This window comes from Podarcis tiliguerta, assembly GCF_965153285.1.
Source record: "Podarcis tiliguerta genome assembly, chromosome: 12".
In the NCBI taxonomy this organism is placed as follows: domain Eukaryota; kingdom Metazoa; phylum Chordata; class Lepidosauria; order Squamata; family Lacertidae; genus Podarcis; species Podarcis tiliguerta.
In genome coordinates, this window is record NC_139545.1 from 53,512,086 (window position 1) to 53,538,499 (window position 26,414).

Genomic DNA, 26,414 nt, shown 5'->3' on the forward strand with positions numbered 1-26,414 from the left:
GTGAAAAGGGGATCCACATCTCCAAAACTTGGAGCAATGCGCTAGGTTGTAGCCCATACCTTCTTGGCACATTTAACACATGTTCTCAACTACCTTTGAGACATGCATGCTTTATTTGTATTTTATAGTGCCGAGTCCTGCTAACACCCTGCACACACACCAAGTACATTTCCCCTTGTGTGTGAACTGGCCCCTTGACAAGGTTCTCTTGCGCAGCTATGCTGTCTATTGCTGCCTATGCACTCCCATTTACTCTGCGTCCAGAGAACCTTCACTGCTGGTTTGGGTAGCGGTGCACACATGGCGTTAGCCACAATCCATGTACAGTGGTGCCCTGCAAGACGGATGCCTCGGAAGACGAAAAACTCGCAAGACGAAAGAGTTTTCCGTTTTCTGAGTTGCTTTGCAAGACGGATTTCCCTATGGGCTTGCTTCGCAAGACGGAATGTCTTGCACCTTTTTTTTTTTAACCACCAATGCATTCCTATAGGAAACCGTCAATACACATTGGTGCTTCGCAAGACGGAAAAACTCGTAGAACGAAAAAACTCGCAGAACGAATTAATTTCGTCTTGCGGGGCACCACTGTACATCCTGTTGCTTCTTGAGAAATAATGAGTATTGGTGTGTTTTTCCACAAACCAGTGTCAGTCCAAATTGAGGAAAAGGACAATATAGCTGTGTTTTACACTGGTAGTGTGTGCACAGCCTTCGTGCCTAGCTTAGGAAACGGAGAGCAACTTGCTAATGTCCCTATAACATCCCTTTGAACTAAGAAAATTAGGAGATGATGACAGAGGCTAGATGCAACTGCTATTAACAGGCTAAAGAATGAAAGGAACGCATTGTACGTTAACCTCTTCATGCTTCATTCATAAATTGTTTTCTTTGGAAAGCACACCTCAGTGTGGTTTTATGAAAAGTAATCCCTTTGTCCTCCAAAAAATTGGCAGAGCACTATTTAAAGTCGCCTATTAAGTGCAAGTGAAATCTTAACAAAATCACAGATCCAAAGAACTGCAGTGGAAAGCTGAGTTCAGAAAGTGCTGTAGAATCAAAATCCTATTTCATTACAGTGGTATCTCAGGTTAAGAACTTAATTCATTCTGGAGGTCCGTTCTTAACCTGAAACTGTTCTTAACCTGAGGTACCACTTTAGCTAATGGGGCCTCCTGCTGCCGCTGCACGATTTCTGTTCTCATCCTGAAGCAAAGTTCTTAATCAGAGGTACTATTTCTGGGTTAGCGGAGCCTGTAACCTGAAGCGTCTGTAACCCGAGGTACCACTGTATATCTATGAAAGATTTATTTGGACCATGAGCAGTATTACAACTTTGCTAGATAGAACCCACAGACAATCGAGTGCAAGGGTTACTGCCATCACACCCCGGAAAAACCTTAGGACCTCCACTGTAGCCTTGGTCATGATAGAGTGGCAAGAGGAAGTTGAAAGAGTGGACACTCTTTTCCACTTCCGCTTTCTTCTTTGTGCTTATCAAGCCTCAGATTAATTCCAACTTCTACCCAGTTCCCTTGGGAAAGTGTGTGTGTGTGTGTGTGTGTGTGTGTACATGCTTCTCTTTCTGCCTCTCTTGGGGAGTGGTTGATGATCCAGGGGAAGAGAAGTGATTGGTGTATGTGCCGATGGCACTCACTAAAAAATCCAAATGTGGCCCCCAAAACAGCGGCCTCTGATGCAGCACTGTCTCTCTCAGGAATGAATGATTTGATGCAGGAGTGGGGAATGTCTTCAGACATTGTTGGACTACAACTCCCTCAGCCTTGACTATTGTCCATGCTGGCTGGGATTGGTGGGAGATGTCCCTAGTATTCTGCAACCAACAGTGCCTCTAGCTGGCTTGAAAATAGGTATTGTCAGGCAGAACTAATGAAACATAACGTGGACACATTTGAGCTGGTGTCCGTACAGATTCACTAATTCAAAATCAAAGGTGGAACCAAGTTAACCACAATTCCAGGCACAAAACCTTTCATGATTTGATCTCTGCTTTCGTTTTTCATTCTAACCACAGAAATGCCTGCAGCATGCTTGGTGGTCTTTGGGGTCTTCTGGTTTTCTTCCAACCCCAGCTCAGGACTGGGGGACCCGACGTGGCTAGCAGAGCTTTGAACTGATTGTTGGCTTTGTGAGCTACCATGAGCAGGCCTAGTGGGTAGCCTTGAAGGCATCAAACCAAGGCCACTTGCTGGCTTTCCCTCTTGTGACTGGAGGAAGCAATGCTGCTGGTGACACAGAGTCCATGGTTTTCTGCAGAGCCACCTTGACCTCCTTATCTGCATGTTCGAGTGAGGCCTCGACAGAATCCTCCAGCTCTGATCAGAGCAAAGCCATCCCCTATAGCTTTTCTCTCTTCAGTGTGAAAAGAAAAGGGTTAGCATCAAAGTCAACCCACTTCACGTCATTCAGATCACAAGATGATACCCAGAGATGTGCCAGTCACTCATAACAGTGAACTAATAGACACAGACCCTTCTAAAATTTGGACCCACTTTGTAGTGAGCTTAATTCACTGCCACCAAGTGCACCTTTCACAAGGTCGTCCTTATGGAGGTGGGATGTTGAGGCTGCACTCTACTTATAAAACGTCCATTGACACTGAGAAGCATGGGAGAGAGAGTTGCAACTGCCAAGATAGGGGTACAGGTAATAATGAATCCCTTTTGAAATTTATCTCTGTAAAATCAAAGAAAAAACAATTTCAAAAGAAAGAAAAGAAATCAGTCAGATATGAGCGTGGGGAGGAAGGGAATTCCCTCTCAACTTTTATCTGCCTTGCTGTCGATGCCGCTGTGGTCACAGTTATTGTGCTTTCTACCTATGGTGAAACCCTGTGATTTAGAATACAGTTCAGCTAACAGCATCTCCAGGAGGGTCCCCAAAACTGCTGGGCGTTCTCTACTCCACCTGCTGCACCAATATCATAGAATCATAGAATAGAATCATAGAGTTGGAAGAGACCACAGGGGCCATCAAGTCCAACCCCCTGCCAAGCAGGAAACACCATCAGAGCACTCCTGACATATGGTTGTCAAGCCTCTGCTTAAAGACCTCCAAAGAAGGAGACTCCACCTTCTATTGCAGGCACCTTCCTAAGCCTGGGAAGACCTCTGTCCCAGAACCAAGAGTGTTGAGTGTGGCGCATAACCGTATGGTGCACTTACTTCCCACCGACACCTTTTTAGTGTAATGATCCACCATGTTACAATTAGGTACCCCAGTTATGAATTGTTCACGCGTTCCCTAAGGAAGGTGAAAAACATGCCCACCCTCAGCCAATCGGAACAGCATGGGAAATTCCTTCCTGCTCTCAGTTCATTATATAGTCGTACCTCGGGTTAAGTACTTAATTCGTTCCGGAGGTCCATTCTTAACCTGAAACTGTTTTTAACCTGAGGTAGCAGTTTGAAAGCACGTCAAAGTGCAAGTAGATAAATAGGTACTGCTCCGGCGGGAAGGTAAACGGCGTTTCGTGCGCTGCTCTGGTTCGCCAGAAGCGGCTTAGTCCTGCTGGCCACATGACCCGGAAGCTGTACGCTGGCTCCCTCGGCCAATAAAGCGAGATGAGCGCCGCAACCCCAGAATCGGCCACGACTGGACCTAATAGTCAGGGGTCCTTTTACATTTACCATTACCACTTTAGCTAATGGGGCCTACTGCTGCCGCCACGCCGCTGCTGCACAATTTCTGTTCTCATCCTGAAGCAAAGTTCTTAACCCGAGGTACTATTTCTGGGTAAGCAGAGTCTGTAACCTGAAGCGTATGTAACCTGAAGCGTATGTAACCCGAGGTACCACTGTAATCCTGGCTGGCATAGAGGATGGGTGGCCTCTTCTTCTGCTAACTGCTGAGTCAAACTGAAGACAAGCTATGTTGGACGATGCCTGGTGTCAGCATCTCCAAGATTATGTCTCGCAAATCTCACAAGGCTGAAAAATTCCATATTGGAAGATTTTGTCTCCCTGTTCTGGGAGCTTCCAATCATTCTCAGGTGCTGTGCACTGTGGTCACCCTTCAGAGAGAGCAATCAGACGGGAGAACCTTGTCACTTCTGTCTGCTTGCAGCCATCACCCTCTTTACAGGCACTGTCTGCTACCGTGAGGTCTCTATTGCAGGGATAAATTTGGGGAATAGGGTTGTCTAGCAGCAGGGAGCTCCCCTGGATCTGATTCTACAGGCCTAAATGTAAACAAGTTAATCTAAGCACAAGCCAAATTACCTGTCTCGAGTTGAGACCATGGTGGACACATATAAAATGCTTTTTTAAAAAAGTGTTTTGAAAAAACACATTGAATTTGGCATAGCTCCCTGGTGCCATCTAGTGTCACATTTGTGTATTGCACTTTACAACACATTGAAAACATTTTATTTGCAGCTGTATAACTGAGTCCCATTAGACGTCAAGCCTGCAAGAGCCTGTCTCTTGTTACTGCCCCTTCTCTCTCCTTACCACCCTTACCAAGTTATTTGCAGAAGAGTTTTAGAGAGGTACCCCATTCAAGCTGTAAGAACACACCTGCCGTCGGAGGCAAAATCCAGAAAACTGAAACGCCGAAAAGCTATTGTGTGATGGAACTACACGAAAGCAATACACAAGAGAGTGAACAGAATGTCAGCTAATATTAGACATTTATTGATATGAATGATCTGAGGCTCTAACAGCACAATATGACTTTAATTATGTCTGAGGTTTGTCTCATCTCTCAAACTGGTTTCTACTTTATATCCTTCCTTCCATGGGAATATGCAGTCAACCCCAAAAAACTGTTAATCATGTACAAGCAAATGCTCTTTTAATTTCTAGGGAAATACTTGAAAATACAAATATAGGACTCTCCATCATCTTAAAAATGTTTTAAAATAGTGGATAGGATGCATCATTCTGCCAAGTTACTTTTTGGTTTTTTTTTTTTTACAGAAAATGTAAACTGATGGAGTGGGTTGGGTCAAAATAAATGCAGTTATTCCCTGGAGAAAACTACTGTTCAGTTAGCAAACCATTACTCAGCAAAATAAAACTGCAAGATTAGCATTTCTGCACGTTTTATAGAAATAACACTCCTAGAATTTCTGCATGTAAGATTACAAAAGGCACACTTCTCTTGTTTCTTAATGACAATTCTCTAGATTTCCACAAGTAGTATCTAAAACAAAAACCTGGCCCTAATAATAAAATAATCTTGCGCAGAGAGGTATTTTCATCTTTAGCAGTGTCTATAACTTTCCAACATAAAATGCATAGTGCAATAGACACTGACATATTCATGTACCTTAATTATATACAGCATAAACCAATGAGGTGTTGTGAAAACTGAAAGTTACAACATGAACGAGGTTCACCGAAGAAAACCGCTGAGAAATGTCTAACCTTCTACAGTAGTACACAGGTACTGTATGCAGCTTACAAAAATTAAAACTGGAGTTATAACTACTAAATGAAGCCGCAATGTTCAAGTGCCATTCTTGAGATGAACATTTATGTGGATTATTTTTTAAAGCTGTGTTCAGAGATTGTCTTGGCAATATTTGGTAGGGTGTCCGTTTTGGGAATCTCAAGCAGCAAAGTGATGGGCCAAATTATTTCTCCAGTATAAAGTAATAATAAAAGGGCAGTAACTACTGTTAGCCCTCCTCAAAGTAGATCCATTGAAGATAACGACCATTTCTGTGGTCTACTCTGAGGATAACTTGGTTGGCTACAAGTCAACCCAACATCTTTAAGATGTGCTGAACTGTCTTAGTTTATCTGTAACTGTATTGTTATTTCTTAATATTCATACAACAGGCTTGGCTTCTGCAAATATGTTTTCAAGCAGCCGTTGCTTCCCTGGTGGAGTTGTAGACCCAAACATCTGGCGGCCACCAGGTAAGAGGAAGGCTGTTTCAGAGCAACAGCCAACGTACTAGTTTCATCCTCAAGCTTGGTTCACACTAACTAGGCAGGTTGGATATTGCTATCCCCTATAGCACCACACCTGTATGCGAAGGTTTTTTAAAAATGTTTGCAAACTTTGCTCCTTCTTGGCTATTTGGGGGTGCAGGATATGGGAATGGAAGGGAGTGAGGTAATGACTCATGAGCAACCCTTACAGAAAAATTCATTGGGGTTCCCCGTTACAAATGGAACAAATGGTTGGACTGAGAAGTCATTTCAGACCATTCTTGATGTGCTGTACCCCCAAGAATTAGCCAGCAGCCAGCAATTTTTCCCCAGCTGCTTTGTCCAAGGGAGTTGCTACTGAAAATATCTGTGAGTGCCCATTTCGTTTGTCCAGTTGAGTGTGTTTGAGGTTAGTAAGGATGGCTCTTGTGGATGAAAAGCTTCATTTGAACGAGCCCAAAATATGGAATACAAGGGATGCGGTCCACCACATTCAAGCTTTTGCTATGGTTACCACATGAAGAGAATTTAGTACAACTAGAATAGCAGTCGTTGTAATACTGCAAATACAAAGTTTTGGGCTTCTGATTAGGAGCAAATGAAAATAATGTAAATGCAACCACAACAATGTTGATTATTAAGGATGATCTCTAGATGCAAATTGAATTCTTTATGCAGAATTCACACATGAGAAAATTCATTTAGAGTATTTGACATGTTTAAGTTTAGTTTAGCACTACCTGTGTTAACAAGCTGCCCATTCCTTTCACTGAATAGTATTGTGGGTGCAATGCTGCAAAAGTAAGATTCCTTACAATGCATCAGCATATATTTATTTCTTAAATAATGCAGATTGCACAGCCTGAGATCTTAGGCATCTACTGTAGTAACAGGTTAAAAGAAAAGTATATATGCATTCATGACAGTTATCAATCCAATACAGGAGTTTTGGAGAGGGTACACGGCTCTGCCAAAAACTTATGATGCTATATTGGCACTGCAGAGGACTTATGCTGGCAGTAGAAATGTTGAAGATTAAGGTACAAGCCACAAGCAGCTCAAATTGGCTTATGATTTGCGCTTAATCGAAATTAGGACCGTGAGTACCACATTAGTCACTGAGATAAAACTGGATTAACAACAAATGCCGCTTTAATTAGTTTTTTTGATCACATATAATCTTGTTTCCTCTGAATTCAATGTCAAAAACAGCACTGAATTTCTATAGAATCAAGGCTGGACAGTCTTGTCAATTGTACCTATTAAACTCCACCACGAAGAAAAGAACATAAATTGTACATTCTGAAAGGCATGCGTGGCATCTGTGTCGTCCATACACACAAAGTGAATGTAAATCATTTTTTAAAGCACACTTAAATGTGCAGAAGCAGTTTGTGGTCATTACGTTGTTTACTAAAAGTGTCAGCTCAGCTATTTCATGAGAGCCTGGCATATACAAACAGCAACCTATAACGCGCTTAGATGAAAAGCTTTCCTTTAGTTGCTGCCAAAGAGCAATTGTGTAAACTTCCTTCTGTATGAGTTTGGCAGCCCTGTGTTAACATTTGAAAACATAAACGCAAACTTAATTAGATCTTGTCACTAATTATGCCCTAGGTCTACACTACCTGCTCCTTATTGCTTCACAATGGAATGGTGTGCTTTAAAAAAAACAAACACCACAAATCAAAGGTTGCATTATATATACTGAACTGACAGAAGTGTTCCCTTTAAGACTAGAAAATCTCCACATTTAATTGCAATGCGCGGTATTTCACTTGAAACAGTTTTCTTCTAGCTTCTTCTTTATTATTCCCATCACAGTTTTCTCGCTAAGGTTCTTGGTGTTGCTTGTGGCTGTTGCTTACAGTGAGGTTTATAACAGCTAGAGAAATAGAGTTCACTTCCGCTCAACTTTGGGAGGGGTCTTCCTTCTTGATGCACAGTGTAACGGTTTCTCCGACTGCGCCATAGATGCGGGTTCTTGTGGAAACCTCAGTTTTGAAGCTGGATTGTCCGTTGTCTGCGGACAGCTGGACTTCGGTACAGAAAGATGGTGTGGGCTTGAATGGGGCCCCCGTGGCAGAGGCGTGTGGTTGTGGCGTTGCCATTGCTGCTGTGCAGGACTCGCTGACATGGAATGAAATATTCGATGGGCCCCTGGACTGCATTCCGGCCACTCTGGATGCTGACATGAAGACCTCTCCTGGGTGATGCCCTTCAAACTGGCTAAAATAGGTCTGCCTTGGCTTCGAAGCCACTGGCCTGCCTACGTTCAGTAGGACAGGTTTCCCAATGGTTGGTTTGTTGATTTCGGCCTGGAGCACAGCTATTTCACAAGGTTTGTCTTCTGCAGAGTTAGGATTCCTGGACCTGTATGTCTCCCCTTCCTGAGGAACATAGTCTTCAAGGTCCTCCAAAGTTAATGCTTTCCCATTACGAGTCAGGATTTTAAGATCTCGCTTTTTAAGGTCATCCACCTCCTCCGCTTCCGGTTCATCAATTATAACGTTTTCCTCTGGAAGACCTTCATCTTGCATGGGACCTGAGGTTTCATCCTTGGTAGCATGCTCTTTAAACTCTAGATCTCTGTGTGAATGCAGACAATAATCCTTGTCTACTCCACTTGCCTCAAGTGGTTCATCCACAAAAGTAATCACAGATGGGGTAGCCAATGAGTCAGCCTTACTAACAGATTCTTGAGGGCAACTCTTTCCTTCCAACCTATCACGAGAAGTTTCATTTTCATCACTGATTATTGCTTCTTTGCAATCATCTCCAGACATTTCAGCATCTTGGGGCAGGGAAGGCTTGTTCTGCTCCACTAGTTTGTTGTTTGAGTTATTTGTGTTTGGGTCATCTTCAGGTGAACGCCTGGGTCTTGGGCCAGACAGACTATAGCCTGACACTGAGTCATCTTTATCTGATCTTGCAGGAGATGCCCCCCTTTTCCTTGTGGTTTGGCTGGGCTTCTTCACATTGAACTCAATTATTTCCTCTACTTCAACCCATTTGGGCTTCTGTTCCTCCACAGTGGTTTCTACAATGATACCTCTGACTGCTGCTCCTTGCCTCTCGTCTGGCTCTGTCACAAAGAGTGTAGGAATGGCTGGTCTTTGCATTACCTCTGGGTCTTGCCTGTGGACAGGCTGCCTAATCTTGGTCACAAAAATGGGCTCGGGGGTCGAGTACTCCGATCTTGGAGAGCGAGGAGAATACCCTGAGGATGGGCGGGCAGGAGATAGTCTTCGCTTTACCCTTGGGGTCTTCACCACTGTTGTTATAGTTTCCTCTCTGATGATGAAAAGTTTGAAAACTGTGTTTGTGTGTGCAGCGACATGCTCCCTGCCCGCATCCCACCCTTTTAGGAGGCACACTTTGTTGCATGCGAACACCGAAGAGGTGAGGGAAGCACAGCAGTGTTAGTTTTGCGAGCTTTTCAGCGGTGTGTGGGTTCTACTGTTTGAAAGTGGCCATGCACACCCTGCAATTCCACCTCATATTCAGAAACAGAATCTCTAGTCAACCAGAACATTATCCAGTGTCAATCTGGTTTTGTACTTTTCTTGAAGGTACACAAATGTCCCAATCCATATCAGGTTTTAGTTGACTATACAGAAACAGTGGATTTCAAACACTGTCATTCCTCAGATATATTGAAAATGTTGCTATTCCAACCCCCTCACTCCTCCCATGTTTTAAAATGGGGGAAAAAATATTTAATTAACTTATTGTGACCCTAAGGTACTAGTGGCCCACTAGAATAAACAGTGTTAAGTACTCTGAATGTAATATAAACAGCTGATAGCAATGTTGCTTCATTTATAATTATCTTTGCTCATATAGTATTACTTCCAAAAGCAAACATGAGGTTTAAATTACTCCAAGGTATTATAATAACGCTGTGTCCTTTTAGTTAATTGTTTTTGATGTTACTTAAGAAGGTTGCATTTGTATGTGCAGGCAAGCAAGCAAGACTGTACAATATCAATCAGTTAGAATACAACATCAAGAAATTAAAGTAAAGCCAAGGATTACAAAAGAGATGGGTGTTGTGTCCAGGAGACTGAAGCATATGCAAGATGTATTTTATATGGCATTTAAATACAAGGAAGAGTTTCAACAACCCTTTCCAACTAGCATGTTCAGACCTTGGATTAGAATTATTTGAGAGCACAGTCTGATCAGCAGAAACTGTTGGGATAAAGAGAAGAGATCCCTTTTCCTTCATGGGATCTTTGTGTACCAGAGAGAACATGAAGCAAAGCTTTGCTCAATCAGGGGTCTGTTGTACTCAGTTTCTGCACATTCCTTTGTTTTCACCAATGCGGGGCATGAAGGGGCACCAAGCTCTTTCCACACTTGGCTAGAGTGTGGTGCTGATAACACCAAGGATGCAGGTTTGATCTCTGTATGGGACAGCTGCATATTCTGCATCGCAGGGGGTTGCACTAGGCAATCCTCAGGGCGCCTTCCAATTCTACAATTCTAAGGGGAATACCGTACTTTTTGCTCTATAAGACTCACTTTTTCCCTCCTACAAAGTGAGGGGAAATGTGCGTGCATCTTATGGAGCGAATGCAGGCTGCTCAGCTATCCCAGAAACCAGAACAGCAAGAGGGATTGCTGCTTTCGCTGCACAGCGATCCCTCTTGCTGTTCTGGCTTCTGGGATTCAGAATATTTTTTTTCTTGTTTTCCTCCTCCAAAAACTAGGTGCGTCTTGTGGTCTGGTGCATCTTATAGAGCGAAAAATACGGTATATAAGCTTGTAATGAAGCAACTGAGCCAGCGCTACCCATTTTGCCATAGTGTGCTAGCAGGGAATGAAGCTTCCAAGAGTGCAGCAAGGCAGAGCGCTGGCCTCAGCAATGGACTAACACACTCCTTCTCCCGTTCATCGCAATTCACAGTGACCTCTGTGGCATTCCCAAGTAGGTAATCTTGAGTGGCTACATGGCTAGGGGATGTCACTGTGCTGGCTGTGTGGCCTTCACACGACCAGCAGCAAGATTTATAAATGATGTTGATGTAGCCGCTAGCATAGGCAGGTGTGGAAAAGGTAACCGGAAGGGTGAATTTAGGAAACACGTTAAGTCCCCCCGAGTCCTTCTATCGTGCTGAATCTCCACTGTCGCCCAGTTCTGGTACAGTACAGTGGTACCTCGCAAGACGAATGCCTCACAAGATGAAAAACTCGCAAGACGAAAGAGTTTTTTGTTTTTTGAGTTGCTTCGCAAGACGAATTTCCCTATGGGCTTGCTTTGCATGACGAAAACGTCTTGTGCCTTTTTCTTAAAACCGTCAATGCATTCCTATGGGAAACCATCAATGCATTTCCTATGGGAAACCGTGCTTCGCAAGACGAAAAATTCACAAGATGAAAAAACCCGCAGAACGAATTAATTTCGTCTTGCGAGGCACCACTGTACCAACATGAAGCAGTTGTGTGCCAAGAACGAAAACCAGGTTACAATGCCAAATTTTACTAAATCCTTCATTTGAAAAACCCAAACTAACCCAAAAATTATTTTGGTAGATTTAATAGTGGAGGGTGCGAACGAGGAAGAAATATTGCAAGTTAAATGGCATGTTAGTACGCTTTAGCACATTGTTTGAAGTCGTAGTGTTCAAAGATGGATTCCTGATGTTCCTAATGGCTTGCTGGAACTCCAGTTGACTTGCAAACGGAACGTATCGCAGGAAGAGTTAGACAAAAGCTATGCCTTTGCGCTACTGCTGTTGGCTCTTGCAATGTGGGGTGGGCTGCAGGTTTGTTTTGCTCACCCATAAAACCTATTGCTTCCTTTTCTCATAACACAAAAATACCACAAGATCTGATGGGATGGGAAGGAGTCACACTTGCATGGCCAATAAACACAGGCTTGTTATTGGGACATGCAGAGGCAGCACATCACAACATGAATGTTAAAAAATATCAGCACTTACATGATGATGGTTTTCTTGGGTACTTTAGTCTCTTGCTCAGTGACTACAAAGAAAACAGTATGAACAGCATGGGGTTAAAGAAAGGCAAAAAGCTGAAAAGATTACATTAACTTTGTTAAGTGAATCAAGGAGAGAAAAAAACTTGATTGGAAAGAATAATAATTTAGGTAAAAAGAAAAAACCAAAAACAACATACACCATCCCATCACTGATTTCTGTGGTTATTTCAAGTGTTATTTCTAGTATCCCTAATCATTACTGGTTCTGAGAGCCAGATCCACAAATCACTTAAATTGGCAACGCACTTTACACTTGAAAAACTGGCTTAACTCATTGGAAACCGGTGGGGCCAACATCCTGTGCATTGTTTGTGTGCCATGCCAATTTATGGAGCCCAATACACTACGCGTAAGCCAGACTCCAATCAGGTGAACTAACGTGGTATGCAAAATATAGTTGCTAGTTCCTATTCCCCACCCCACTCCACTCCTACAACCCATGCTGGTGGTTTTCTTGTTTCTAATGTCGGTCCTTCTGTGGACAAAGCATGGGGTGGGGGTGGGGATGGGAAGAAACACAAGGAGACAAGGCGGTTGGTCTTAGATTGGAGGATGAACAATGCTACAGGTTAAATTTGGCTTATCCACACTTAGCTTTCCTCCGTGCTTTCCAGGCATAGTCTGTGCTTTAAAGCTCAGTCAGTAGCACATGAGATTCTTAATCATGGGTTAGAGCCCCACATAGGGCGAAAGATTCCAGCATCGCAGGGGGTTGGACTAAATGCCCTTTGTGGGCCCTTCCAACTTTACGATTCAATGTCCGAGTGCTTTTCTTTCTTTCTTTTTTTGCCCCAGAGCTTTCCCCTCGAAAAGCTGCTCTATAAACTGAATTGGAGCAAACACCAATCCGCAGAAAACCCGAACTGCCATTTGTTACTCTTCTGATTTAAAGAGCAGGTTTTTCTGGGGAAAGCTCTGGGAAATTAAAAAAATGGCACTTGGGACACAGAGCTTAAAGGACAGACCTGTTCCTGGGAAGAACGGGACAAAAGTATAGTGTGCATAAGCCCTTATTCAATGTATATGCAAGTGCAGCGATTTAACTGATTTGTGGATCACAACCTAAAACTCCTTAACCAGTCAACAGTTTTGGTTGGCAGTGAATGTATGATGGTTTGTTTATTTAGCACATTTATAACCCATGTTTCTTCCACACTGGAACTCAAGGTGGCATAGGCATGGCTCATAAGCGCCCCCATTCAGGCACTGACCAGACCTAGACCTCCTTAATTGCATCATGGTTGCTGCATCATGTGCCTTCAGAACATGCACAAGTAATTTTAATTTGAATCTTTCCCCATATTGTTCTGAGTCTTCTTCTCTTTTTTTGTATTTTGAATTGGGGCAAGGAAATAAGATTAAAACCCTTACACAACTTCTCATTTTGAATAAGAGAAAGGGAACTTATTGCTTGGCTTAAAGGATGAGGGCAATTTTATTACTGAAGGATGAGCTCCTCAAATCATTCACATTGGACGCGGGTGGCGCTGTGGGTTAAACCACAGAGCCTAGGACTTGCCGATCAGAAGGTCGGCGGTTTGAATCCCCACGACGGGGTGAGCTCCTGTTGCTCGGTCCCTGCTCCTGCCCACCTAGCAGTTCAAAAGCACGTCAAAGTGCAAGTAGATAAACAGGTACTGCTCCAGCGGGAAGGTAAACAGCGTTTTCATGCGCCGCTCTGGTTTGTCAGAAGTGGCTTAGTCATGCTTGCCACATGACCGGGAAGCTGTACGCCGGCTCCCTCGGCCAATAAAGCGAGATGAGTGCCACAACCCCAGAGTCAGCCACGACTGGACCTAATGGTCAGTGGTCCTTTAAGACCACAGAATTCCCACAGGGGGAGTTACAGATCACAAGCAGAAGTCTTTCAATGAAAAGGAGGAATGCATAAGAAAATAAGGCCAAGACAATGGGGGGGGGTCTGGGGGGGCAGGTTGGTTTTTTAAGCAGAAACTCAAAACGAATCTCTTTCTCTGCAGGTAAAATGTATTCATTGGTAGGGTGGCTTTCCTCCACACACAAAATCCTCTCTATGCAGGCCAAAATAAAATTTACTGCTCTAGCAGAACTTTAAAAATGTCTGTCAAAACCAAAAGCACTTTTTATTTTAGCTAAAAGGTAGAAAGGGGAATATGTTTTAAATGCATAACTAAATGGAGGTATGTCATTCTCTCTCTTTTTAAAAAAGGTGAATTTTTAACTTACTTATGTCTATATATTGGCTTTTTATTAAGAAACAAATGTGTACAATGTCTTTGAAGCAGGAATTAAGCAAAGCAGAAACACCACATCAAAGGATTTAATGAGTTAGTAAGCTCTGTAGGGTTATTAAGTTTCTTAATTTGTTTTAAATAACCCACTCAGGGTATTTATCATGTTACCCCATTCCTGTATTTGCAAAGCACATGTACATACCTTGCCATAATAGGCATTTACAACACTGAACTGCTGAGTGCAGGCAGATCTGTGTGCCAAAGAGGCAAATTCAAGACATTTGTACGTGTCTTTGCAAAGACAGGGATTTGGGGTGGAATTTGTTGTATGCTTTTAAAGCATAAGACAATAAACAGCTATGCACAGAGTTTTCGGCAAACTTCCAGATGTTAGAAATGAGCAACCAGAATTAAGTGAAATTTAAGCACGTTGGTGTTTCATGTTTGTGAATTCAGCAGACATACCGCAAGATGGGAAACTGTTGGTGAGCATGACTGGGTACAAAGCCCATGTGGCAACTTTAACTATGATCTTGGCCACCAATGTAATCAACAATGGATTATTCAGGCCCTCTCTAGCTTGATCTGCATTTAATGTGATTAAATGGTACCAGCATTACTCCTGGACATTCAATATGACTGACCCAATCCTATTTTCAGAAAGAAAAACAGGAAATTAACACCAAGAAGCCAACATTCTCTTCTAGGGTTTTCCGAACTACCTTCAAATGTTTGGTTGTGATATTGCAGCAACATTTAGCTTTGCAAAGCAGAAGATCCTGATAAGCGCATTAAGAGCTGTTAGGTGTGAAGGCTAGCCCCCGGAATCTATATTACAGGCTTTACTTGTTAAAATGTTAAGCCAGCTAATTCACACAATGTAGGGCAATACAATGGATGTGTATGAAGAAAAATAAAACTCTCAGAATTCTTTGAGCTGCACAGAAGTTTGTTTTCAAACAGACTTTATTATATATCCTCTGGATGACCTAGAGAAACAAAATGACAGCTCCATTGTACATTCCACCAGTTTGTTCCGCCAAGAGAACTAAAAGAATTGTGATTTCTGTTTTGAATAGGTGACAAATAATATACTTTTAGGCATAAACTTCCAAATTAATTCAACTGTTGGGTATTAGCCGAGGGATAGAAAACATTTTCCAATATGCATAATATGAAATTTACAATAATTTATATTTTAAAGGATAGTCATAGCTGAAAAAGTAAGATAAGATAAGATTGTCCAGGAAACAATCTTTCAATTAATTTATCCATTTACAATGAATCAACAACTTTGAAGACCGGCACTGTTAAAATAGTCAAACTCCAAAAGCCTGTTATTTTAAACAGAAAATCTAAACAGATCCTCATGCATTTGTATTTTGAAAACAACCACTACCATGGTCACTAAAACAACAAATTAACCATCAGGAATTGCAACCAAAAGCTCCAATCCTTGCATCTAGATAAATGACTGACACATATGTTATAACAGTATCTGCAATTCTGGATAGACCACAGGAAAATGCGTTCAAAATTAACTGTGTGGCAAGACAAAGTGTGATCCCCTTAACCAAACTTCCTTTAAAGAGCCGCCAAAATATATCTAACGATCATCGTCTGCCAATACGCTTATGAAGAACCAATTAAAGAATAACCAGTACTAAGAAGAACCACAGAGCTAGTGAGATGAGACAAAAACAAAGCTTTCCATTGTAATAACGTAGTAGGCACGTTTCCTTGCCAAGTGAAAACCACAGTATGTTTCTAGAGTTTATTCGGACAACCAGTCAAAGCATGTTGCGACTGTACTTTAGCCTTTGCAGGGTAGACCTGTAAGTTCTGATCCAAAGGTTATCATGCAATATACAGATTGCATGCAGAGGGTGGGTGCAGCTTTGCTGCAGAGGGACTTGCATGCTGCTGTTTTTGAAATCAGGACAGATGCGAGCTGGCAAGCACACATCATACAACTAAAAATAAGATTAAAAAACAAAATAATCACAAAATGGCAAGGCATTCTTCTATGGAAAGGGGGGAGATCTGCTGTTCATAGGTACTTTTTAACAGGCTACAAATTCTACATTTTGGAGAAAAGGCAGCCATGAAGCTCTGGTCTAGAATGTGTTCCTGTAAAATAGCACATTCAGGGGCACCATAGGAGCCATACAGACGGCTGGCTTTCAGAAAAGTGCTGTGGGGTCCTGAGACCGGTCAGGAACGTGTTCTGGATTGGGACATTGCAACTAATTCCCTGCCCTGTAATATTTGCTGTGGAAAGCCAGCCCAATCAGGCAAATGAGCAAAGAACTGTTGAGAATTCTGAAGTCAGAGAAAGAGAAAGAGGCAGAGAAAGCTGGAGAGAAATCACACCGAGAGTATAGAGGAGTTTCTGAGCACTCCAGTCGGCTAGTAATAGTGGTGGCGGCCCAAGAGGAAGAAGAGGCTTCTTTGGAAGGTCAGCGGAGGTCATATGCTGCTCTCAACCTCACTTGCAGGTTCTTGCAGGTCTTCAGCAGTGGCTCTCACTACATAGGCCCACTAAGCTTGCAGATATGGAGCCCTAGCCCCCAGTGTAAAATGTTATTGCAGCCATGAGATGGTCCTAGGCAAGCTATTCTCCTCCAGAGAGAGCCTAATCAGTAATATGGGGATAATACAGAGGTATCTTGGACGCGGGTGGTGCTGTGGGTTAAACCACAGAGCCTAGGACTTGCCGATCAGAAGGTCGGCAATTCGAATCCCCGCGACCAAGTGAGCTCCTGTTGCTCTGTCCCTGCTCCTGCCAACCTAGCAGTTTGAAAGCACGTCAAAGTGCAAGTAGATAAGCAGGTACCGCTCCAGCAGGAAGGTAAACGGCGTTTCCGTGCGCTGCCCTGGTTCGCCAGAAGCGGTGTAGTCATGCTGGCCACATGAGCAGGAAGCTGTACGCCGGCTCCCTTGGCCAATAAAGCGAGATGAGCGCCGCAACCCCAGAGTCAGCCACAACTGGACCTAATGGTCAGGGGTCCCTTTACCTTTTTACAGAGGTGTCTTATGGGGTGGACCACTGCCTCCACCACCGAGAGGTGTTCTGGTGCGCAGTGTTGCCACTCATCTTCCCCACACTCGGGTGCAGAAGCCAAGCAAGGGGCAACACTTGCAGGAGCATCCCGGCTCCTGCTGAATTCTGCAAGAATGAGATTGTGGCAGCAGCAGAAGTGAAGCACAGTGGGCAGGGCAGGAATTCCCATTTTGCCTCAGAAGATGAATCAGGGTGGGCTTTTGGAAATTCACTTGAGATATGAGAAAGCGTGTTCTCCTTCATGGAGAGCACGTGTTGCGGTGGGGGCCTCCAGGACACTCCAAAGTTGGAGGGCGGGCTAATTGATCGTTGGCCACTGATGCGATTGGGGCTTCCCTTGTTGTTGGGAAGAAGTTAATGTTGCCTTTTATTGATTGACAGCCAGAAATACTAAAACTCCTTGCACGAGGCTAGGGCTTCCTCTTTTCGCCCATGCATCGGATTGCCCGCCCCTCCCTTCCTAGAATAGGGTTGTTCGCTTTGACCTTGCTATGCCTGTCATGGGGTCGTCTGCTTTGGAGCTGGGGCCTGGTAGGAATTTTGTCCATCTGGCTGATTGGCTGGGGCCATTTGGTTTTTGCCTACTGCGTAGCAAATCATCACAACTTGTAAGGTTGCGGTTAGGCATTGGTTTATGGTTTGGTTGGTTGAGGGGCATGGATTGGCTGTGCCTGCCCCTCTAATGCTGCTGCTGCAAGGGATTCCGTTAAAGGAATTGGGAGCTAACTATTGCTTGTCCACTCTGTCAAGGGGGCTCGGGCCATAGCAATGAGCTCCTGGTTGCATTTCGGGTGACGGCAGGTTCCCTGCTCCGCGTAACCCACAAGTGTATTCCCCCATTCTGACTTTCGCATCGTGCGGAATGTCACTCTGTCCCCCATGGTGGGGGCAGATAATCGCAACCAATGCCTACGCAACCAGAATTTAGAATATTAGAATATTAGAATTTGTATTCTAATAAAGTTGTGGCCAAAATTATGCCAAAAATCTTAAACAAAAATTTCTGTGTGATGTGTGAGTTATTTGGGGTGGACCTGGGGACCTCGACACGCAACTGAGGCAAACCTCTCACAAGGAACATGGCACATTAACGGATGGATTTTACAGTCATTCCTTATTTGATAAGTTGGCGCATGTTGACTGCACTTGAGGACAAGTTTGTATTCTGGAGTGTAGGAGTTTGGTGGAGCAAGAGTTTTCGTTACTGCTTTACCAGCTGGATGAACAGGTCTCTGCCACTTTGCACTGCTTTTTAATTTCACCTTCTGTTATTTTTTCGCACCGGTTTTAAACAGGCTTTTCGCTGTTTGCATTGTATGTTGTACGTCACCTTAGGAATATGTCAAAGGCAGCAGCAGCAACAACAGCACATCCAGGGGAGTCTCAGAGTTGAGAGTCACAAGTCTCAATCATGTACGACAGAAATTGAGCAAGATTCTCTAGGATGTACCATACGTAGCTAATAAGAATGATGTCAGTGACAACGTACTGGGCCAAGGTAACATGATTTCATCTTGACGTAGCCAAAGCTATTTCCTCCAGATGTTGGTGGACTTCCAGCTTCGATAATCTCTGACCATTGGTCAAGCTAGCTAAGGCTGATAGGAGCTGTAGTTCAGCAACTTCTGGAGGCTGCTACTTTGGCCACCCTGTTCTAACCTCTGTTGACTTTCCTCAATGGTTCTTACACAGCAATCTACCTTCACAGCTGACACACCATAGATTCCGAGCTCTTCCATGTTAATCTAAATCTGTCACTTTCCCCTCTTCCCACCTCAAACAGCCCTCTGTGCTCAATGCGCAGAGCAACAAGAAGGTGAAATGCTTCACACAGAACAGTTATGCTATCAAGAAAATCTGTGCACTCGGGCGAGTAATATGAACATATCCACTTCTGAGGCAAGACAGTACATTCATTCAGTACTTCCGAGCATGACTTCATGGCAACAGGGACTTAATGGCATTATCACAGAGCTGAAAAGCAAACAAACCCAACCATACCTTCAATTGTAATGGCTTGATCCGGCCTCCTCTCCTGAGCCAGTGCTGCTGCACTCTGGTGGTAAAGCTGAGCACCGCTCTTTGCTGTCCCTAATCTGTTTACCAGCTAAAGGAAAATGTGCAAGATCAGTTAGAATGCGTGAGAATTTCTGGATAAAGAAGATAAACTAACTCCTGTGTGTCAGGGCGCCATATTACCAAAATCCGTCCCTGGAGGTGGATAGATTAGGACCATGGAATTGGAAGAAGAGGTTTAAACTCCTTTTCTCTGTCCTATATTTTGATGTATGGGACTTGTATGTTTTCCTCAACAGAGCACACGTTTTAATTGGGAATAATAGAATGGGGGGTGGCGAGGACAAAACAAACAAACAAAATCCTGTAGTGCTGCAATCTCGTCCAACCCCCCCCCCCCCAGGTGACTTAACTTTTTTAAAAATGAAAGAAATCAGATTATGCAACTCCCAATGCATCTTTAATTTTGGCCCTAAATCCCACTGACTTCAATGTGGCTCGCTCCCAAATAAGTCTACAGAAGATCATTTTTACCCGTGCCATCTAAATTAAATTCCTGCATCGCAACAACAATGCAAACAAATTCAGAAAGCTATGAGCTGCTCACCTCACATTCATAAAAGCCCACGTCATCCTTACAGGCATTTTTTATTACAAGAACTATTACGCCACTCCGGGGTTCACTAAAGCTTTGGTGTTTATTTGGGTCTGTCAACAGATCTCCATCTTTATACCACCTGTTGGGGAAAGAAAGATTGAGAGCTAGTAGACCATAATAAGACATTGGATGACAGCTCTCAACCAGAAGTAGAGGTGTCAGAGAAATCCATTGGAAGTAGGAGCCAAAATTCCTAAAACTCACATGCTCATTAGAGGCCAGAAATGGAAATCACACCATCACTTGCAGAGAAGGAAGTGAATGTGGTTTCCTTCCTTACCTTATCTGTGGATAAGGTGCTCCTTCAATGGTGCATGTAAACTGTGCATCTTCGCCATCAGCGTAGTATGCGTGCTTAACCTTGTTTACAAACCGAGGAGGCACTAGAAAGAAAAAAGAAACCTGATGAAATCTGAAACCACATGATGGAAGGCATGTCCCGAATTGCATCATGAAGCCTAGCCAATCACAGGCAGCCATGGCTACACGGGTTTAGACTAAAAGTGCAATATGTCTACTCAGAAGTAAACTCCATGAACTCAGCAGGGCTTGCTCCCATGTAAACGGGGTTAGCACCGCTGCCAAATTCAGGAGAACGTGGTTTTCAAATGTCAAAAACTTCCCTGCCAGGGGAAGATAATGTTAGCAGACTGGTGCCATGATGCTAAAAACATGGGCTTGAGTAACAGTTCCTTTTATTACAGGGTGTGTGTTGTTGTTGTTGTTTTTTTTAAAAAAAGGAAAGATAGGATATAAGGGAAAAGGCAGCTTCTCAGAAAATCTGATCCCAAAGGCACATACTGAGATAGGAACAGGTGGGTTTAAATTACCGTATTTTTCGCTCTATAAGACGCACCAGACCACAAGACGCACCAAGTTTTTGGAGGAGGAAAACAAGAAAAAAAATATTCTGAATCTCAGAAGCCAGAAAAGCAAGAGGGATCGCTGCGCAGTGAAAGCAGCAATCCCTCTTGCTGTTCTGGCTTCTGGGATAGCTGCGCAGCCTGCATTCGCTCCATAAGACGCACACACATTTCCCCTTACTTTTTGGGAGGGAAAAAGTGAGTCTTATAGAGAAAAAAATACGGTAGTTAAGAACACTGCAGTTAAGAACACTGTCTGTGTTGAGAATGATTGGAAGACTCGTTTTGTCAGAAGTCTTTTTTTATTTAAGTATTTATTTAAATATTAATTTGGAAGATTATTTTTTTTATGCATGTAAATCTGCTTTTTCTTTTTTCTGCATTTTCTTCTTTTCTTTTTTCTTAATTTTCTTTTTGTAGTATGAGATTGTAAATTCTTTGTATATGTGTGTAATTTAAATTAATAAAGATTATTTTAAAAAAGACATTGTCTGTCTGTCTGTCTATCTATCTATCTATCTATCTATGAAAAGCTCTGGTCCATAGCTCAGCTCATCCATGGTACAACCCTGGTTACTGAGGAAAGACCACACACCCTGGTTCGGACAACATGCTAAGATGAAACTTGGCTTAGCACAGAGTGATACAAGAGCAAAAAAGAACCAGCCAGGAGCAAAGCAACTGTAAGCTCCACTCTGGGAACCCACACCTTCCTGCGAAGACTAAGGTTTGCTTTCATGTGCCATGGAAACCAGGCCAAAGAGCAAAACCAATGGGAGATCCATAGGTAAAGGTAATAAGTAAGCACAACAACATCTCTCTGCTGCTCTGTGGTTCAGTGCATGGTGCTCAGCAAGCAGGCGTTTAGTCCTATTTGACACTGAAAGAACTTTTACCTTGGACAAGGATCTTTCCCAGGGTGCTGGCGTTTCCAGCTGGGCTTGCAGCAAAGCACATGTATTGCCCCGAGTCAACACCCGTCAGGTTGTCAAGGATCAATGTGCAGGAGCCGTCAGGATCTTCGATGATGATGTGATGGGGATCCACCTCCACAGGTTTGCCATCTTCAAAATTAAGCAAAGAAAATGGCCTTCAGCAATCGTAGTTGCTGCATTTAGGATTAATAATAATAATAATAATATTTATACCTGGCTGAGTTTCCCCAGCCACTCTGGGCTGCTTCCAATCAAATGATAAAAAACAATACAGCATCAAGTATTAAAAACTTCCCTAAACAGGGCTGCCTTCAGATGTCTTTTAAAGAGAAGATATCTGCTTATTTCCTTCACATCTGAAGGGAGGGCGTTCCACAGGGCGGGTGCCACTACCGAGAAGACCCTCTGCCTGGTTCTCTGTAACCTCACTTCTCGCAATGAGAGAACTGCCAGAAGGCCCTCTGCGCTGGATTTCAGTGTCCAGGCTGAACAATGGGGGGTGGAGACGCTCCTTCAGGTATACAGGACCGAGGCCATTTAGGGCTTTAAAGGTCAGCACTACAACTTTGAATTGTGCTTGGAAACGTACTGGGAGCCAATGCAGATCTCTCAGGACTGGTGTTATGTGGTCCCGGCGGCCACTCCGAGTCACCAGTCTAGCTGCCGCATTCTGGACAAGTTGTAGTTTCCGGTCACCTTCAAAGGTAGCCCCATGTAGAGCGCATTGCAGTAGTCGAAGCGGGAGATAACTAGAGCATGCACCACTCTGGCGAGACAGTCCGCAGGCAGGTAGGGTCTCAGCCAGGCTAGGAAACTGATTCATTGACCACTTTAACATTGTTGCTGAACGGTTAAACCAAATAAAATTTGGAGATCGATTTTGACCTACATTACAGGAAGCTAAGACTGCTTATACCTTTATACCAGCTGACACCTGGCTTGGGTGTGCCTGTTACTCTGCAGGCTAATTTGACAGTTTCACCAAGTTCAGCGGTACAGTCAGCCAGTTCTTCCTCAAACTCTGGCGGATCTGAAAGTGAACAGAATTAAAATAAGTGCTACTCACTGGAAAGCTGGATAAGGAAAAGCTGAAGAAGGGGAATGTGGCGTTTGCCTCCTAGGATGGGTCATAAGGAAAGGGTTAAAATGGGTGTGATGTGATTGGCCAGTGAGAATGCAAGGGGGGAATAAAAGTTAGAGTGGGAGGTTTTGAAAGTCAGTTGAGGTTTGGGAGTTGAAGAAGGAAGAGGGAGGATTAGGTGTGGGTTGGTAGAGTTGTATTGTGAGAGAGAGTGAGAGGAATTGTTAGGTGGAGTCATATAGACAGTTGGAATAATCAGTTTGGAGTTGTTAGGAACTAAGATTAAGAAACTGACAAAAGAACAATTAACTGAAACCATAAGCTTGTTCATGCACTTAAAAATAAACTTGATTACAGTGGTGCCTCGCAAGACGAAATTAATTTGTTCTGCGAGTTTTTTCGTCTTGTGAATTTTTCGTCTTGCGAAGCACGGTTTCCCATAGGAATGCATTGATGGTTTTAAGAAAAAGGCACAAGACGTTTTCGTCTTGCGAAGCAAGCCCATAGGGAAATCCGTCTCGCGAAGCAACTCAAAAAACAAAAAACTCTTTCGTCTTGCGAGTTTTTCGTCTTGCGAGGCATTCGTCTTGCGAGGTACCACTGTATTTGTTTCTGTTAACAACTGACTGGACTCCGGGTGTCCCTGTGAGATACGGGGTGGTGGCAGCAGAAAAAGCAATCGCAGTGGCGGCACAGGGTCAATAGACTGTCAAACGTCCAGGGGCCCTGGTGTGATCACCACAGGGAACATCAGCCAGTGCAGATGTGGGACACAGTCAGCTGTACTTACCCCAAACAGGGAGGCTAATGCGTTGCTGAATGCCACAGATTTCCTTCACCCAAGAGTTCTTGATGATGACGGTCCTGGCTTGAAACAGATACTTGCGGACTGAGTCTTCCCGCTCATGCCAAATCTCAAAGGCCCGGTCATCTCCTTCCACAAGATCATTCACGTCTATGTTTGGTAGCTGGGTAGTCAGAGGGCGATGTTAAAAGCTATGTGAAATATCTTCTCATTTATTGTAGAACGTAAAGAGATATACCGTATTTTCCGCTCTATAGGGCGCAGCTGACCATAGGATGCACCTTGCTTTAGAGGGGGAGAACAAGGGAAAAAAAATCTCCCCCTCTCTGCTCAGCGCTCCCCGAGCTTGAGGGGCTGGCGGTGGGGGGAAGTGCTGCTTTTCCCCACCACCAGCCTCAAAGATCCCTGAAGCCTTCGGAGCGCAGTGAGAGTTCCCGCTGCGCTCTGCAGGCTTCGGGTTCCTTTTGTTGAAGTCGGGAGAGCAAGACTCTCCTGGCTTCAGCAAAAGGAACCTGAAGCCTCCGGAACGCAGCGGGAACTCTCACTGCGCTCCGAAGGCTTCAGGCGGCTATCCCTGAAGTCTGGAGAGCGAGAGGGGTCAGTGCGCACCGACCCTTCTCGCTTTCCAGGCTTCAGCGAAAGCAACACCAAGCCAAGGAGCACAGAGGGAGTGTTCCCTCTGCGCTTTGGAGGCTTTGCGTTGCTATCGCTGAAGCCAAGGAGCATGCATTTGCTCCAAAGGTTGCACACACATTTCCCCTTAATTTTTGGAACGGAAAAAGTGCATCCTATAGAGTGAAAAATACAGTATCATCTATGAGGCCTCAAGCTCAATCTATGCACTAAGGACCTACAGGTGCATTAGTTTAAAAGTATTGTTTGAAGAAATGTCACTGTGTTTTGTTTTGTTTTTAAAATTAAATCAAGTCAGGGAAGTGATCAGGATTGAGACCACAGCATGTAGAAGTGGAGTTTTGACCCTTCCTTCTTTTGCAGTGGCCCTCTCCTTATGATAGTAAAATGATAGTAAAAACAAATGAGCAAAAAAACAACCCTGTTTGCATGAATTAGATCTTTTTTTCTTTTACTATTGTAATTTTTACTATTGCTGTAGAGGGATTTTTTTCTTTTTTCTTTATGAAGGATTGTATCAGGAGAGGGAAAGGGAGGGATATTTTCACAAAAAAGCCATTAGTATTTTACTGCAAATTCCTCCTAATACAGTGGTACCTTGAGTTACAAACACCTCGAGTTACAAACACTTCAGGTTACAGACTTCGCTAACTCCGAAGTAGGACCTCGGGTTAAGTAAGAACTTTACCTCAGGATGAGAACAGAAATCGTGTGGCGGCAGTGGGAGGCCCCATTAGCTAAAGTGGTACCTCAGGTTAAGAACGGTTTCAGGTTAAGAATGGACCTCCGGAACGAATTAAGTTCGTAACCAGAGGTACCACTGTATACATGTTTGTTTGCAATTTTGCCTAAATACATTTCTTTGCAAAGCAATTTCTCCTCAAATAAGGCATTTTGGTATGCTGTTTTCACTGACATATGCATTTTAATGCACAATTTAACTTATTATTACATTTTTTCCTTCTTGCTTTTTTCTTTCTTGCTACTATGATATTTGAAATTCAATGCTACTGTAAAGAGCAATGCAATCTTTTCCTGGCAGACAGCTGGACCTGGGCAGGTAAAGGGAAAGAAAGAGGAAATCTTGTTGTCAAATAAAGAACCTAATGGTCAAACCTTCATCATATTCTTGAAGATGTAGCTGTAAGTATCTGTCTTGGTGTCTCGTTTGGGCTTGCAAACCAAGATATAATTCTTGAAGAGGAAGACATGTCTCTTGTGACCCTTCCAAGCCATTCTGGCTCCAGGAGCGCCTTCCCAGACAATGAACTGGCCCTGGAACGAAAAGCAAAATTTAGCCAAGTTGGTCTTTTGCAGACCAGAACCCTCCTTCTCTGGGCAATTCTAGTGTTCCATATAATGTTTTGTTTTGGCGCTTCGGTTTTGTTCTCCAAAACTCCACCCTACCCCTACATTCTGCAGCAGAGGCAAAGCCCATTGTCATCCTTGATACTATTCTATTCATTGTATGGATTTAGATCTCACACCTTTTGCAGAAGCCACAAGACAAGTAGCAACCAACTCAGTCTGAAAAAGATGAAAAGCTCTATGTCTTAAATTCAATCAGGAACATGTGAGGTTCCCCTTATATACTCAGAATTACCTTCCACAAGACATTTTTCCTGTGTGAGCATAGACAGAAAATATATGCACTGTCTATATCATTAGGTGTCTGAATAACACTTGAACATTTAATTTTAAGTCAATTTGAGACCAAAAAATGTAGTGACAAATAGATACAATAATACATACATACTGACGCGCATGCATGTGTTAGAAGCACACCATCAATTGTGCTAATTTCAAAAATATAATGCACTAGGTAAATAATGAAGTGTATGTTATAAAAAAAACAGAGCTCAGCCAAAAAGGAGGGGGGATTTTTTTTTGTTACAAAAGTATTGTTTTCTTTCAGCAATTTTCGAGTGATTACTTCATAAGTCACATTTTCAAGAAGCCCTCAATTTCAGGTGATTTTGCCTACCCGCAGTGACTACCTCCTATCACCAGAACTGATTGGCTATGTAGATTTGTGATGTCATGGCGGTCACTATATGATCCCTGATTGGCTGGAATTGCCCATAAGATGAATCCAGTGCTTTTCAACCAGTGTGCTGGAGTGCCTTGAATGGTGGTCAGGGGTGCCACGGGTAAGACTGGCCTCTGTCCTTCCCTCTCTCTTCTGATGCCCTCTTGCACCTCTGCCTCCCAAAGACTTGCACAGCTGTTTATTGCAGCA

At 43.4% G+C, this 26,414-nt stretch overlaps 1 protein-coding gene across 1 annotated transcript in view; it reads right to left on the reverse strand.

The window, feature by feature from the left end:
- The window catches only part of OBSCN (obscurin, cytoskeletal calmodulin and titin-interacting RhoGEF), a 263,533-nt gene that overhangs the window by 54,395 nt on the left and 182,724 nt on the right, over positions 1–26,414 (reverse strand). Inside the window, exons 84-90 of the mRNA XM_083405850.1 lie at positions 25,292–25,450; positions 23,528–23,705; positions 22,573–22,686; positions 21,618–21,785; positions 20,139–20,241; positions 19,808–19,937; positions 19,186–19,291 (exon numbers count right to left, since the gene is read on the reverse strand). Coding sequence (XP_083261976.1) covers positions 19,186–19,291; positions 19,808–19,937; positions 20,139–20,241; positions 21,618–21,785; positions 22,573–22,686; positions 23,528–23,705; positions 25,292–25,450 — 958 coding nt within the window. The remainder of the gene's footprint in view (positions 1–19,185; positions 19,292–19,807; positions 19,938–20,138; positions 20,242–21,617; positions 21,786–22,572; positions 22,687–23,527; positions 23,706–25,291; positions 25,451–26,414) is intronic.